The sequence below is a fragment of the Oncorhynchus gorbuscha genome, linkage group LG13, assembly GCF_021184085.1.
Source record: "Oncorhynchus gorbuscha isolate QuinsamMale2020 ecotype Even-year linkage group LG13, OgorEven_v1.0, whole genome shotgun sequence".
Classification (NCBI taxonomy): domain Eukaryota; kingdom Metazoa; phylum Chordata; class Actinopteri; order Salmoniformes; family Salmonidae; genus Oncorhynchus; species Oncorhynchus gorbuscha.
Window position 1 is genome coordinate 29,964,232 of NC_060185.1, and position 11,979 is coordinate 29,976,210.

The 11,979-nt window shown below is 43.9% G+C and overlaps 1 protein-coding gene across 2 annotated transcripts; it reads right to left on the minus strand.

The window, feature by feature from the left end:
• Positions 1 to 227: 227 nt before the first annotated feature.
• zgc:112083 (uncharacterized protein LOC550461 homolog) lies at positions 228 to 5,519 on the minus strand. 2 transcript variants are annotated; one of them, XM_046294104.1, is made up of 10 exons: positions 5,439 to 5,519; positions 4,774 to 4,959; positions 3,128 to 3,354; positions 2,889 to 3,000; positions 2,604 to 2,756; positions 2,412 to 2,486; positions 2,076 to 2,196; positions 1,830 to 1,968; positions 1,540 to 1,664; positions 228 to 1,440 (listed from the first exon to the last, which is right to left on the minus strand). In XM_046294104.1, the coding sequence occupies exons 2-10, from the start codon at positions 4,922 to 4,924 to the stop codon at positions 1,023 to 1,025; spliced, it is 1,521 nt and encodes a 506-aa protein (XP_046150060.1). In that variant the 5' UTR covers positions 4,925 to 4,959; positions 5,439 to 5,519; the 3' UTR covers positions 228 to 1,022. The 2 variants fall into 2 exon arrangements, with proteins under 2 accessions (XP_046150060.1, XP_046150059.1); XM_046294103.1 differs by having other exon boundaries at positions 5,443 to 5,513.
• Positions 5,520 to 11,979: the final 6,460 nt, after the last annotated feature.

Below are 11,979 nucleotides of genomic sequence, written 5' to 3' on the forward strand. Positions count from 1 at the left end.
AGAACTCTTCTCCCTGGGTCCTTATGCACACTGGTGCCTCTGGTCCCCTTCTCTCTCCCATTGTCTGGCGCGCCCCACAGGACTACCTCGTAATGACAGAAATCAGAGGACGCTATTCTGTGAGCTTGCTTGCCTTAGAACTGTAACTCTGCAAGGTCCTGCTTCAAGACAAATTCTGTGATTCTGATTATTACCTGTATGACACAGATACAGGACAAACTACTGTGTTGAAAACAATTTACATCCTTTAAAACACCTGTAAATTGATGAACAATGATTTTGTTCAACATAAAAGTGCAAATTCGTTCATAAAATGTTAACTCATGAGTTAGTCTGGTTACTGTTCCTAAAATGGACATACAAAAATATAACTGACAAAACTTAAATCTAAAAAAACTTGGTCAAATCATAAGCTACAGCATTAATGAAATCAGATTATCCAGTGACCACAAAGGAAAACCTAAAAAAAAAGTGACCTGAGACTCTACACTAAAAACCTGAGGTGATTTCAAAACTGCTGTCAATGGGGTCACATTCTGATGCTGCCAACGCCCTCGCCGCATTAAAGCTAATACTGTAAAACACTAACAAATAAAAACATTTGATCAGGGATAGTAAGCACTAACAGTCCTCACATTCTTGTCAACTTGTCACATCTCTTCCAGAGATACTAACATTTAGTGAACTTTAATAAACAGTCCATCCCAGGTTAAGCCCAGCCATCATACATGCAGCACAGCTGTAACAATGGAGTGATTCAGTAATGCTACATTAGTGGTCTCCAACACTGGTCCTGAGAAGATACTGGATCTGTATTTCTTCAACCAAGTGCACATTTCACAAAGGAATGACAGTGCTTTAGATATGAATGGCTGCATTCATCGAATGGAATATTCCTATTCATTGAGATACAATTCAAGTTGGTATCGCTACTTTAGTCTACAGGATCAAGGTTGGAGACAACAATGTGGTAACGTCAATAGTTTACTTGGACCACTAGAATAAGGAGGGTCTGTGTGTGATCACACCACATCCATCCCCAGACCCCTGGCCACCTCAGTCAGGGCCCTCACAGCACCCGAGGGCCCGCAGGAGTCAGAGCCGTCCCGGGTTGCGTCGGGGTCATCCCCCATATCAGACACGTTACTCAGTACACAGTACACAGGTGAGTCACTGCTCCTGGGGCTAGGCTGGGCTGACATCTCCTCCCCTGCAGAGAGCTCTGAGGAAGAGGAGCAAGAGGAGGGGGAAGAGGAGCCAGGGGGAGAGCCATGACTCCTGGCTGCCCGGGTGGCAGCTCTCTTGGCTCGGCTGCTGGACCCGGGGCCCTTATGGGGCGTCCTCTTCTTAGCCATGTTCTTCATGATCTCCTGAGTCACCTCCACTGTCTCGTAACGCACCATGTTCAGCCTCAGGTAGCCATCTTCATCCTCCTTGTATCTGGAGCAAGCCAAATAATCAACAACCACCCCCTTATGGTAAAACTGACTAACTCATGTTAACTAATAACACAAGGGAAAGATCAAGTGCTGTTCATACCTGAAGCGGGAGTGTCCAGAGGGCCATTTCAGGTGGTGTTTCTTGCGCAGGTGGAGAGTGAGTGTGTAACACCAAGAGAAGGTTCTGTCACAGAGATGACACTTGTATTTTGAGACCATTCCACCCTACAGGGGAAAATTACACAAGTGTCAAATGGAGTACACTTGATCTAAATTCCAAACCCAAAAGCATATTTGAAAATGAAAAAGTCCAGCTTTGACACTGATCTTGATTCTGTAGGTCTATTGAGCAGTGAGTGTTTGGCGTCCCCTGCAGACAGTCTCAAGTACCTCGTGTACTCTCTTGTAGTGCTGGTTCATGGTGTGGGCCATGCGGGAGGAGTAGTCACAGCCCTCCACAGAGCAGTGGTAGGCCGCCCCCTCATTATGTGTCTCCATGTGCTTCCGCAGGTCGTGCTGGTTCTTAAAGCTGGGAAACATGCATCATAAACAAAAGTGTAAGCAAAATAATATGTGCACAATATGTTTACAGCCCATAAGGGTCAGTAAGTTGTGATGACTCTGTGGAACAACAACCTGCTCTCACAGAAGTCACAGGGAAAGGGTCGCTCGTCACAGTGGCGGAACTTGATATGGATCTTCAGAGTGGCGAGAGAGGTGCAGGTCATGTCACATAGGGGACACTTGATATGGTTCACTGAGAGGCAGAGGATAGATCACTCATAAGGTTTACAGTGAAAGAAACTGGACAGACAACAGCCATCATCAGCCAATCAAAATATCTTATTGACAAACCCTATTGATAGCACTACAACTAAAATAAATCGGACTAATAGATGTACATGTCCAAGCCAGACATGGAAAATGAGCTAAATAATACTGAACAAAAGTGGTGGAGAACAGCACACTCACCATGTTGTCGTACATGGTCTCTCAACAGTCTCTCATTGGCAAAGCCTTTGTCACAATGCTCACACACCAGGGACTCTGCAAGAATCAGAGGGCATTCAATCAAATTAAAATGTACATGTCTAAGCCAATAACATATCTGCCTATAAGCTGTAAAACAGTGACTTCTGGCCAGGCAGAGCTGAGCCCATTCACCCTCTGGCTCGGCCTGTCTGTGGATGTGGTCGAAGAACTTGGTGTTGCTGGAGAACATGCAGCCGCAGGTGGGGCAGGCCACCAGACGCTCCTGAGTGTGGCTGCGCAGGTGCTCCCGCAGACGGTACTTGATCTTAAAGAATGCATCACAACCTGTGGAAACACATGAAGAGGATATCAGCTGAAGCAGGCCAACAAAACATCAGTATATTCAATGTAGCACTACAGCAGGAAAGGTTGTGCTGATACAGTATAATGTGATCCCTTTCTTGCCCCTACCAGTACCTTTCCAGCTGCAGAAGATGGCCTGCTGCTGGTCTGGGAGAGGAGAGAGACCAGTGCAATGAGCGTGCATGTCCACATGCCGATAGAACCACTCCGGGTTGTTAAATGTACTCTGTAAGCAAAAAACAACAAACATTAAGTACATCACATACACAGAATTACTAAGGGTGGCAATGGATTATAAGGGAGATGTCAAACAGTGGGATGCAGAATCACCATCCAGGGTATTATTAACTTACATCACAGTGCTCCCACTGGCACACAAGTCCCTCTGAGATCTCGGGGACCAGGTTGTTGCTGTGGAGGTCCTGGGTACAGCTGGGGAAGTTGGGGTGGGACTTGAGCATCTGCTCCCCAATGAACTTGAGTTTGCTGTGGAAGGTGTGGAAGTGAGCATGGATCTCCAGCTCCCTGGGGCTGCCCATAGCCAGGAACTCACAGCCCTCCCACAGACATGCATAGTCATCTAGAGGGGGCAACACAACACACGTTATCTGGCGAAAGGCAGTAGGTGTTAGTGATATTCTGGTCAGCATATAATCAACTAAGTCTCAGTACTTTTCAAAGGCTTCCTGTTCTTCACTACTTTCCTTTGAAATCACTTCTTTATTTTTGATCACCTTTATTTAACCAGGTAGGCCAGTTGAGAACAAGTTCTCATTTACAACTGCGACCTGGCCAAGATAAAGCAAAGCAAAGCAAAGCAAAGCAAAGCAAAGCAGTGCGACAAAACAACAGTTACACAAACAAACGTACAGTCAATAACATAATAGAAAAATATATTTACAGTGTGTTTAAATGTAGAAGAGTAGGGAGGTAAGGCAATAAATAGGCCATAGAGGCAAAATAATTACAGTTTAGCATTGACACTGGAGTGATAGATGTGCAGATGATGATGTGCAAGTAGAGATACTGGGGTGCAAAAGAGCAAGAGGATAAATAACAATATGGGGATGAGGTAGTTGGGTATGCTATTTATAGATTGGCTGTGTACAGGTACAGTGATCGGTAAGCTGCTCTGACAGCTGATGCTTAGAGAGGGAGATACAAGGCTCCAGCTTCAGTGATTTTTGCAATTTGTTCCAGTCATTGGCAGCAGAGAATTGTAAAGAAAGGTGGCCAAAGAAAGTGTTAGCTTTGGGGATAACCAGTGAAATATACCTGCTGCAGCACGTGCTACGGGTGGGTGTTGCTATGGTGACCAGTGAGCTGAGATAAGGCAGGGCTTTACCTAGGACTTATAGATGACCTGGAGCCGGTGGGTTTGGCGACGAATATGTAACGAGGGCCAGCCAACGAGAGCATACAGGTCGCAGTGGTGGGTAGTATATGGGGCTTTGGTGACAAAACGGATGGCAGTGTGATAGACTACATCCAATTTGCTGAGTAGAGTGTTGGAGGCTATTTTGTAAATGACACCGCCGAAGTCAAGGATCGGTAGTATAGTAAGTTTTACAAGGGTATGGTTGGCAGCTTGAGTGGAGGAAGCTTTGTTGAGAAATAGGAATCCGATTCTAGATTTAATTTTGGATTGGAGATGCTTAATGTGAGTCTGGAAGGAGAGTTTACAGTCTAACCAGACACCTAGGTATTTGTAGTTGTCCACATTTTCTAAGTCAGAACCGTCCAGAGTAGTGATGCTAGTTGGGTGGGCGGGTGCGGGCAACAGTCGGTTGAAGAGCATGCACTTAGTTTTACTAGCATTTAAAAGCAGTTGGAGGCCACAGGAGTGTTGTAAGGCATTGAAGCTCGTTTGGAGGTGAAAGAAAGATTTCAAATTCTACATTTGCTTCCACCTGATGGAAAAGACTAGGGAAAGGAAGCTATTGGGACAATACTGAGACACTGATGTAGCCGTCACCTGCCAGTCCCCTCACGAACCCACCTAGTTCTTCCATAGCATCTCTGTCTCCTAGGTGATCCTTCAGGTGCAGTGACATGTGTTCACTGAGCTCCTCCATGCAGTGGCCTTTGAAGGTGCAGGACGCCCACTTACAAGACACCACCAGGTTGGACAGGCTCCTCCTTTTCGCCATGGTGATCTGGCTGCTGGACACAAGGTAGGTAGTCCCTAGAACCAAAAAAACAGCAGGTGTTAGAGCTAAATAGCCAAAACAGTCCTAACAGCAGGTTCGATTTAGTTAGCCAGTTCACAACACCATTATAAGCAAACTGGATTAATTCTGGCACAAGCTTCAATTGGTCACTATTTTTCCAATATGACTAACAATGCTATTTAGTTAGCCAGCTAGCTTCAAGTGGGACATATGCCAAATACGTATGTGCCTGTGCCAAATACCTAACATGACATTACAAAACTAGCTGGCAGGCAGTTTTAATAACGTTAGCTAGCTAGCTGGGATTTCCAACATTGGAAAGAGTCGTAAACCAAATATATTTATAAACAATCCCCACCCCCTGTCTGTGCGTAAACTTCAATTAGTTACCAAATGCTAGCCCTTTATCTTTGTACAGATTCTGATACAATATACACGCTCCCTAAACATTACTATAATAACATTGTTAGCTAAACACCATATGTGAACTTACTTACAGACTATGTTGTCCTTTTCAACAGATGTCAGAATATTTTTCGTTCCCTCCAATGTTTTTATCCACTTCCGGTCACACTACAAACAGGAAGTTCCCACAGTAACTTCTTCTTCTTGATCTTCGACGAGGTTTAACGGTGGTTGGCATCCAATGTTTCATTACCTCCACCTATTAGACTGGAGTAAACTCCCTTAAACTTTGCTTGAACAAATAAATAAACAAATACCCTACCATCTAACACTGCACCCACAAAAACATTCTAAAAATGAATAAAATAAAAATAGTACCACCCTACTTCCCTATTTAAATCTACTCTCCAGAGGGTCTGCACAACTCGTCACCGGGGGAAAACATGCTACCCACCACTGCCTGTTCACATCATCCAGAAAGTGAGGTCAGTACAGGTGCATAAACGCTGGGACCGAGAGATTGAAAAACAGCTTATATCTCAAGGTCATCAGACTGCTAAAAAGCAATCACTAACTCAGAGAGACTGCTGCCTACATTGAGACCCAATCACTGGACACTTTAATAAATTGATCACTAGTCACTTTAAACAATGCCACTTTAAATAATGGCACTTTAATAATGTTTACATATCTTACATTACTTATATCACATGTACTGTATATACACCTTGCCTATGCTGCTCGGCCATCATTTACATTTACATTTACATTTAAGTCATTTAGCAGACGCTCTTATCCATCACTCATCTATATACTTATATGTACATATTCTCATTCACCCCTTTAGATTTGTGTGTATTAGGTAGTTGTTGGGGAATTGTTAGATTACTTGTTAGATATTACCACACATTTTTAATTTTTATCAAAGATTCTCTGTAATTAGCATTACATGATTAACTAATTTTAATAATGGGAATTGATGGGAAATGATGTAAATATATCACTAGCCACTTTAAACAATGCTACCTTATATAATGTTACTTACCCTACATTATTCATCTCATATGCATATGTATATACTGTACTCTACAACATCGACTGCATCCTTATGTAACACATGTATCACTAGCCACTTTAACTATGCCACTTTGTTTACTTTGTCTACACACTCATCTCATATGTATATACTGTACTCGATACCATCTACTGTATGCTGCTCTGTACCATCACTCATTCATATATCCTTATGTACATGTTCCTTATCCCCTTACACTGTGTATAAGACAGTAGTTTTGGAATTGTTAGTTAGATTACTTGTTGGTTATCACTGCATTGTCGGAACTAGAAGCACAAGCATTTCGCTACACTCGCATTAACATCTGCTAACCATGTGTATGTGACAAATAAAATTTGATTTGATTTGATTTAACCTCATATCTGAGGCTATTATATAAACAGCGTTATGATCATGTGGCCGTATTGACTCCCATGAGTTTCACAAAATTGTACCAAATAGACCAGTTCGTAGCTGTCGTCTTCACCGATCTTCTATACCTTCTCCAGAACATAAATGTTGTTCGGACCTCAAGGTCTGTGTGGTGGAAGAAATTCCTTTGTTATCTTCTATGAAAACTCTACTCTCTCTCTATACTGTGGCCATGAGGAGATAATCTCTTCCAGCAATTTACGACTTCTCTCTGACCACAACAGCCTGTGTGTAGGAGACAGGGAGATGGGGATGGGGCTTGGTGTACCCAAAGAGGACAACGTCATGACATACACCCCCCCCCCCCCCCCCGCCCTGGTGGTTTGGATCTTGTTTGTCGGGCAAGTTACAAATCAACATAGAATCATGACCACATGATGTCCTGTTTGTAGATCATCGTTGCAGTCCCCTCTGGTGGAAGAACTTGGTAGGCTTCTCTGATAGCGGAGCAGTCCACCACAAGAATGGGCCGTTGATGTCCGGTTGGTGATCGCCGTTGCGGCCACCTCTAGTGATTTGCCTTGGTAGGTTCCCTGGAAGCTGCAAAGTACCCCAGGAAGGGCCAGGGGATGTCCTGGTTGGTGATCGCCGTTGCGGTCCCCCCTCTGGTGGTTTACCTTGGCAGGCTCTCTAACAGCGGGGCATGCTGCCACATGTATGGGCCGTCCGTGTCCGGATTTGGGGTCGCCGTTCCGGACTGGAAGATCTGGGCAGTATCTTAGGCAGATGTTAACAACGCACACACAAAAATATATATAATTGCATTAATTCCCCAATGAGCGGCGTTGTGGCACTAAGTGATGGTTGTATGGGGATGTTGTTTATGGCTCTATCACTTCCTAAGTGTCAAAGGAACTGAACCGAAAAGGAATGAAAGCATAAACAAAAGATATACAAAATATAGTTCTTACACAAAAATCATCTAATTGGACTGTATTCTATATACGTCCAATGCTCTGGGAAAATGACTATCATGGCATTGTCTCTAATGCCATATCTAGGGTTTTCCTACTTGGTGTGTTTCTTAGGCACTATCCTAAGTTGATAACTATATGATAAGTTTACAGCTGTAAGGCACTAGTTTTGGGCAATCTACAGGGATGACCTATGGACTTCTGGGAAGAAAACTGGTGAGTGCTGTAGAGTCAAAGTCTAGAAGTAAATGTTAAACTTTACTAAGGCTGGTATTTTGCTTGGACCCTTAAGTGATCCTAGCATAAATCCTAGTTGGATGTTCTGTTGTGCATGTGCGTTTATGCTTACACAAGCGCGCATGTCAAGGGAAGAAAACCAAGTATCCTGGCAGATTACAACTTGTTCAGAATGAGTCTGACGTAGTCAGGTAATTTTCAGGTCAATGCCGGGAGGTCAGTCAGAATTGGTGTCGAGGGAGTCTGTAGTAGTTTTTACTACAAGTCACTGTGTCTTCCACTATTGCAGTGGTGATAGCTATTTCATAGCTATGTTATCTACTGAGGAACTAACCTCACGACGGAAGTACTCTTTAAAGTATTGGAGTCATATGTGGTGTGATCATGGACTGACTGTTGCTGGTATTGGTACTGGTGCTCAAAGGGACCAGTTATCCTACCGATTTATTTTGAAATATTATACTACCGGGACACATCATTGGAGCATTTTACTAGTTGTATTGTAGTAGAACCTACACATGGCAAGGAATTATTATTGTTGCCATTTGTTTTGGAGGTGGACAAGTCCACTGGACTTCCTTTACAACCAGTGTGGTACATCTCAGTACTATCTTAGATGTGTTCTAAGATAATCCCTGTCTAGGGGCCTGTCTGCTCCTCACTGTTCTCATAGGGATGTTTACAACTAGATTTGATTTATTCTCTGGTGGCCTCGTACCATGTTGTCCGTAGCCTCGACCTCCCCCACCGGCCTCGATGAGGCTCATTATGGGTCTGGGCTACTATTGCCCCCTTTGTGTCTCCGGACCCCCCCACCAGCGGTTGGTGTTGGTGTCTGAGGCGCAAACGGAAAGGTCGGACCCCATGTACTAGTTGTCAGCGGCCGCGTTGTAATGAGAATGGCTGTAACCTTTCAACCATATCTCCTGGTGTTGTGCTTCAAAACGCTCAGTGGCTGTCGAGGCATGTCAGGCACCACCGCGTTGGCGTGTGGCAACCTATTCAGTACCTGCGAACTGAGACGAGGATATTGGTCCATCAATGGGAGCAACTGATCCATCAATTCTGCTCCCAGTAGCAGGGGTACAGTTTCGAGGCTGGTAACATACACAAAGTGAACTAGTGATACGTCCTGGAAGTGGAGTTTCAGCATGACTCTCAATGTGAGAGGCGAGGTAGTCTGAGTGACCCCTGAAAGTTTAGTGTCGCATCGTTCCACTTTTAACCAACGTTTAGTTTGCTTCAAAACCTTTTGAGGTCATCGAACAATGACTTTTTTATCCTTTTTAAAAAAGCACACTTTGTATCAGAGTCTATAGACAAAGTCTGGGGGCTTGTTTCTTGATCAAGCGGGCCCTGGATAGAGTCTTGAATGAGAGCGGGAGAAATTTTAACTTTAACGTCCTTGCTATGGGTGTTAATTCCTGCGGACCTGGTGTCCGGTAATTCCCCGTCTAGTCCTTGTGTTAATATTTGACCCTTTAACCCAAATTGTTCTCGCTTTAGTTCTTCCCATAGTGGAACTTCTGGAGAACATTGGTCTACGTTTTGATAATCCTTCAACTCCTTGTTACCCTTGTGCTCTGACAATTTTTGTGGGTTGGGTGCAGGAACGTAGCGAACAGGTCGATTGTAGCGGTAGTCATGTTGATGGCGACGTACTTTACAGTTATTTCGACCGCGGAGGTTATTGGAATCATAGTTTCGTGGGAGAAACTGTTGTTGTGCGTCATCCCTCAACGCTCCAATACCTGATAATGCACCCTCTAACTGGAGTGAGTGCTCCTGGTCAAACTTCAAAACCGAGTGGTCAGGGCTCTTAGCGTTGTGAACTTTTGATGCCTCAAAAGCTGTGCTTGCAAGCTCTCTGAGTTGTAAGATAGGCAAGCCACCGTGGGACGGCAGGGCCCAAGTAGGTGATGAAGGTGGGATACATGTTCGACAGGAACATTTGTTTAAAAGGTAACAGGTCTTCCATGCATGTTTCGGTGTGTAGGCCAACCGTGTTTACGAGTCGCAGAACCACTGAATTCTAATTTCAAAGCTGTGGCAAGTTTAGCGTAGTCATTTAGCACGTGTTGCTGTTGTAGACTAATTAACCTTGTCACGTGTCTATTTGACATTTGCTTCAACAAGTAAACCCTGTCAGAAGCCGTAGCGTTCGGGTAGCCATCCAACACGTCCTCTATGTCAGCTAGGAACGTCTCAGTATCGTTTGGCTGACCTGGAACGGGGTCAAAGGCGGGGAAATTCTTGATGAGTTTGTCAAGGTATTCCGCGCCAAGTGGGCGGAGAGGGTTGGCTTCAAACTGGAGAGATTGGGGCCGAAAGGCCAAGAGGAGAAGCCAAGCCTTGTTCTTGTTGGCCAGGAGGAGCAATATTACTCAGTGCCGAATGGCCAAGAGGAGAAGACTGAGGGACACATGAGGGAGGCAAGGTCTGAAACCTATCGTCTTTACTCCTGTGAGTACAGGGCTCCGGTTGCTTGGATTGGTAGTCACGTTCTGGACTTCCTCCAGATGGTACCTAAGGGTGGTATTCTGCTGCATTGCAGAGTCCACTTGAGCACTTAGAGTACTGATTTTGGACACGTGAGTGTCACACTTGCTCCTTTCGGTCTCAAACTTATCTGTCATGGTTTGCAGATAGAGGTCTTGAGTACGGAGCGAGAGATTCAGTGATGAGATTTCCTTGGCTTGCTTAGAAATCAATATTTCCATCTTCATTACCTGAGTTCTCTCATCATTCATTTGGTCAGCGACTTCAATGAGTTCTGCTGATTTGTCATCCAACCTTGACATTGTGTTCATTAACTGATCGTCTTTGGTCTGCAGCGTTTTGAGGAGAACTGTGTTACTTTGAGTAACATTCAACAAAACAGCATGCATGTTATCAAGTTGAGCGCTCCTGTTTGTAGATAACTCTTCAGATTTATCTAGTTTGGTGTGGACATCATCATATTTTGTTTTGGCTAAATCGAGTTGTTCCTGTAGCATATGATTTTGTTCCTGTAGATGATTTTGTTGAAGAGCTTGTGCTTGTTCATCGTCATACGTTTTTGCAATTACATTTAATTGTTCAGTTTTCAAGCGCAGTTCCATAGCTAGCAGATTTTTTCCCATTTCTGCATTTGTCATTGGTTTCCAGGTTCTCTCCACCTGTCCCTTTATGTCTACCATTACCTGCTTCAGCTGTGCACTGCGGTATTGGACAGATGCCAATCTCGGATGGTAAGACATCAGGGATAGACTGGAGAGAACCTTTACGAGGCCTGCGCCCGATGGTTGATTTTGGAAAGCGTTGTTGTCTGCTGTTTTTCCGCTAATGGCATAATTAGGGTTGGTATCACTGCTGAGGTCAGAGATCAATCCATTTACGGGTGGAGGTTCACTAATCAGCGGGCGAGTGGGGACTACCCCCTCTGATAGCTTGCACATTATTAGAACATTTGAAAGGAAAATTGTTTTTCCTAATTTTCCAAAGTTTGGTTTTGGAATATATTGGGAGCTGCAAAGACGACTTTAATCTATTTATAGACGTTAATGAACCATCAGTACTGGACAGTACTGTGGAAGTTGGACGTGAATGAATTTGCAAAAGCAAATCAATGATAATGATTAATCATACCTGGATAGGCTATCTGGGAATTAAACTTTAAATTAACCTGGGAAGTTGGTTCATCTAGGTTACTATTGCAAAGTTTAAGGTGTCTCATTTAATTGGAAGAACCTAGAAAGTTTTGTTCGACAATTTAGATAAATAAATTGAATGAGACTATGATACCCAAGCAATTGAGATTGCTGGGTTATCATAAAAGTAATGTTAGGTACATTCACCACTATGGTACACTTTCCCCTCAGGCCACAGCCACATGGGATTCCTGCTGGAGGTGGGACTGATTGATTGTGCTTTGCAAAAGCAGATTTTACTGATTGATGAAATGTAATGAATAATCAAACCTGTATATGCTATCTGGGAATTAAACTTTAAAT

Excerpts from the sequence above, each read along its gene's own strand:
- zgc:112083 (XM_046294104.1), bottom strand. The coding sequence starts at position 4,924 with ATGGCGAAAAGGAGGAGCCTGTCCAACCTGGTGGTGTCTTGTAAGTGG. Across the intron at positions 3,001-3,127 it reads GCCAGTGGGAGCACTGTGAT|AGTACATTTAACAACCCGGA; the intron begins GTAAGTTAATAA and ends TTTTGCTTACAG. Across the intron at positions 1,969-2,075 it reads TGTGACTTCTGTGAGAGCAG|CTTTAAGAACCAGCACGACC; the intron begins GTTGTTGTTCCA and ends CATGTTTCCCAG.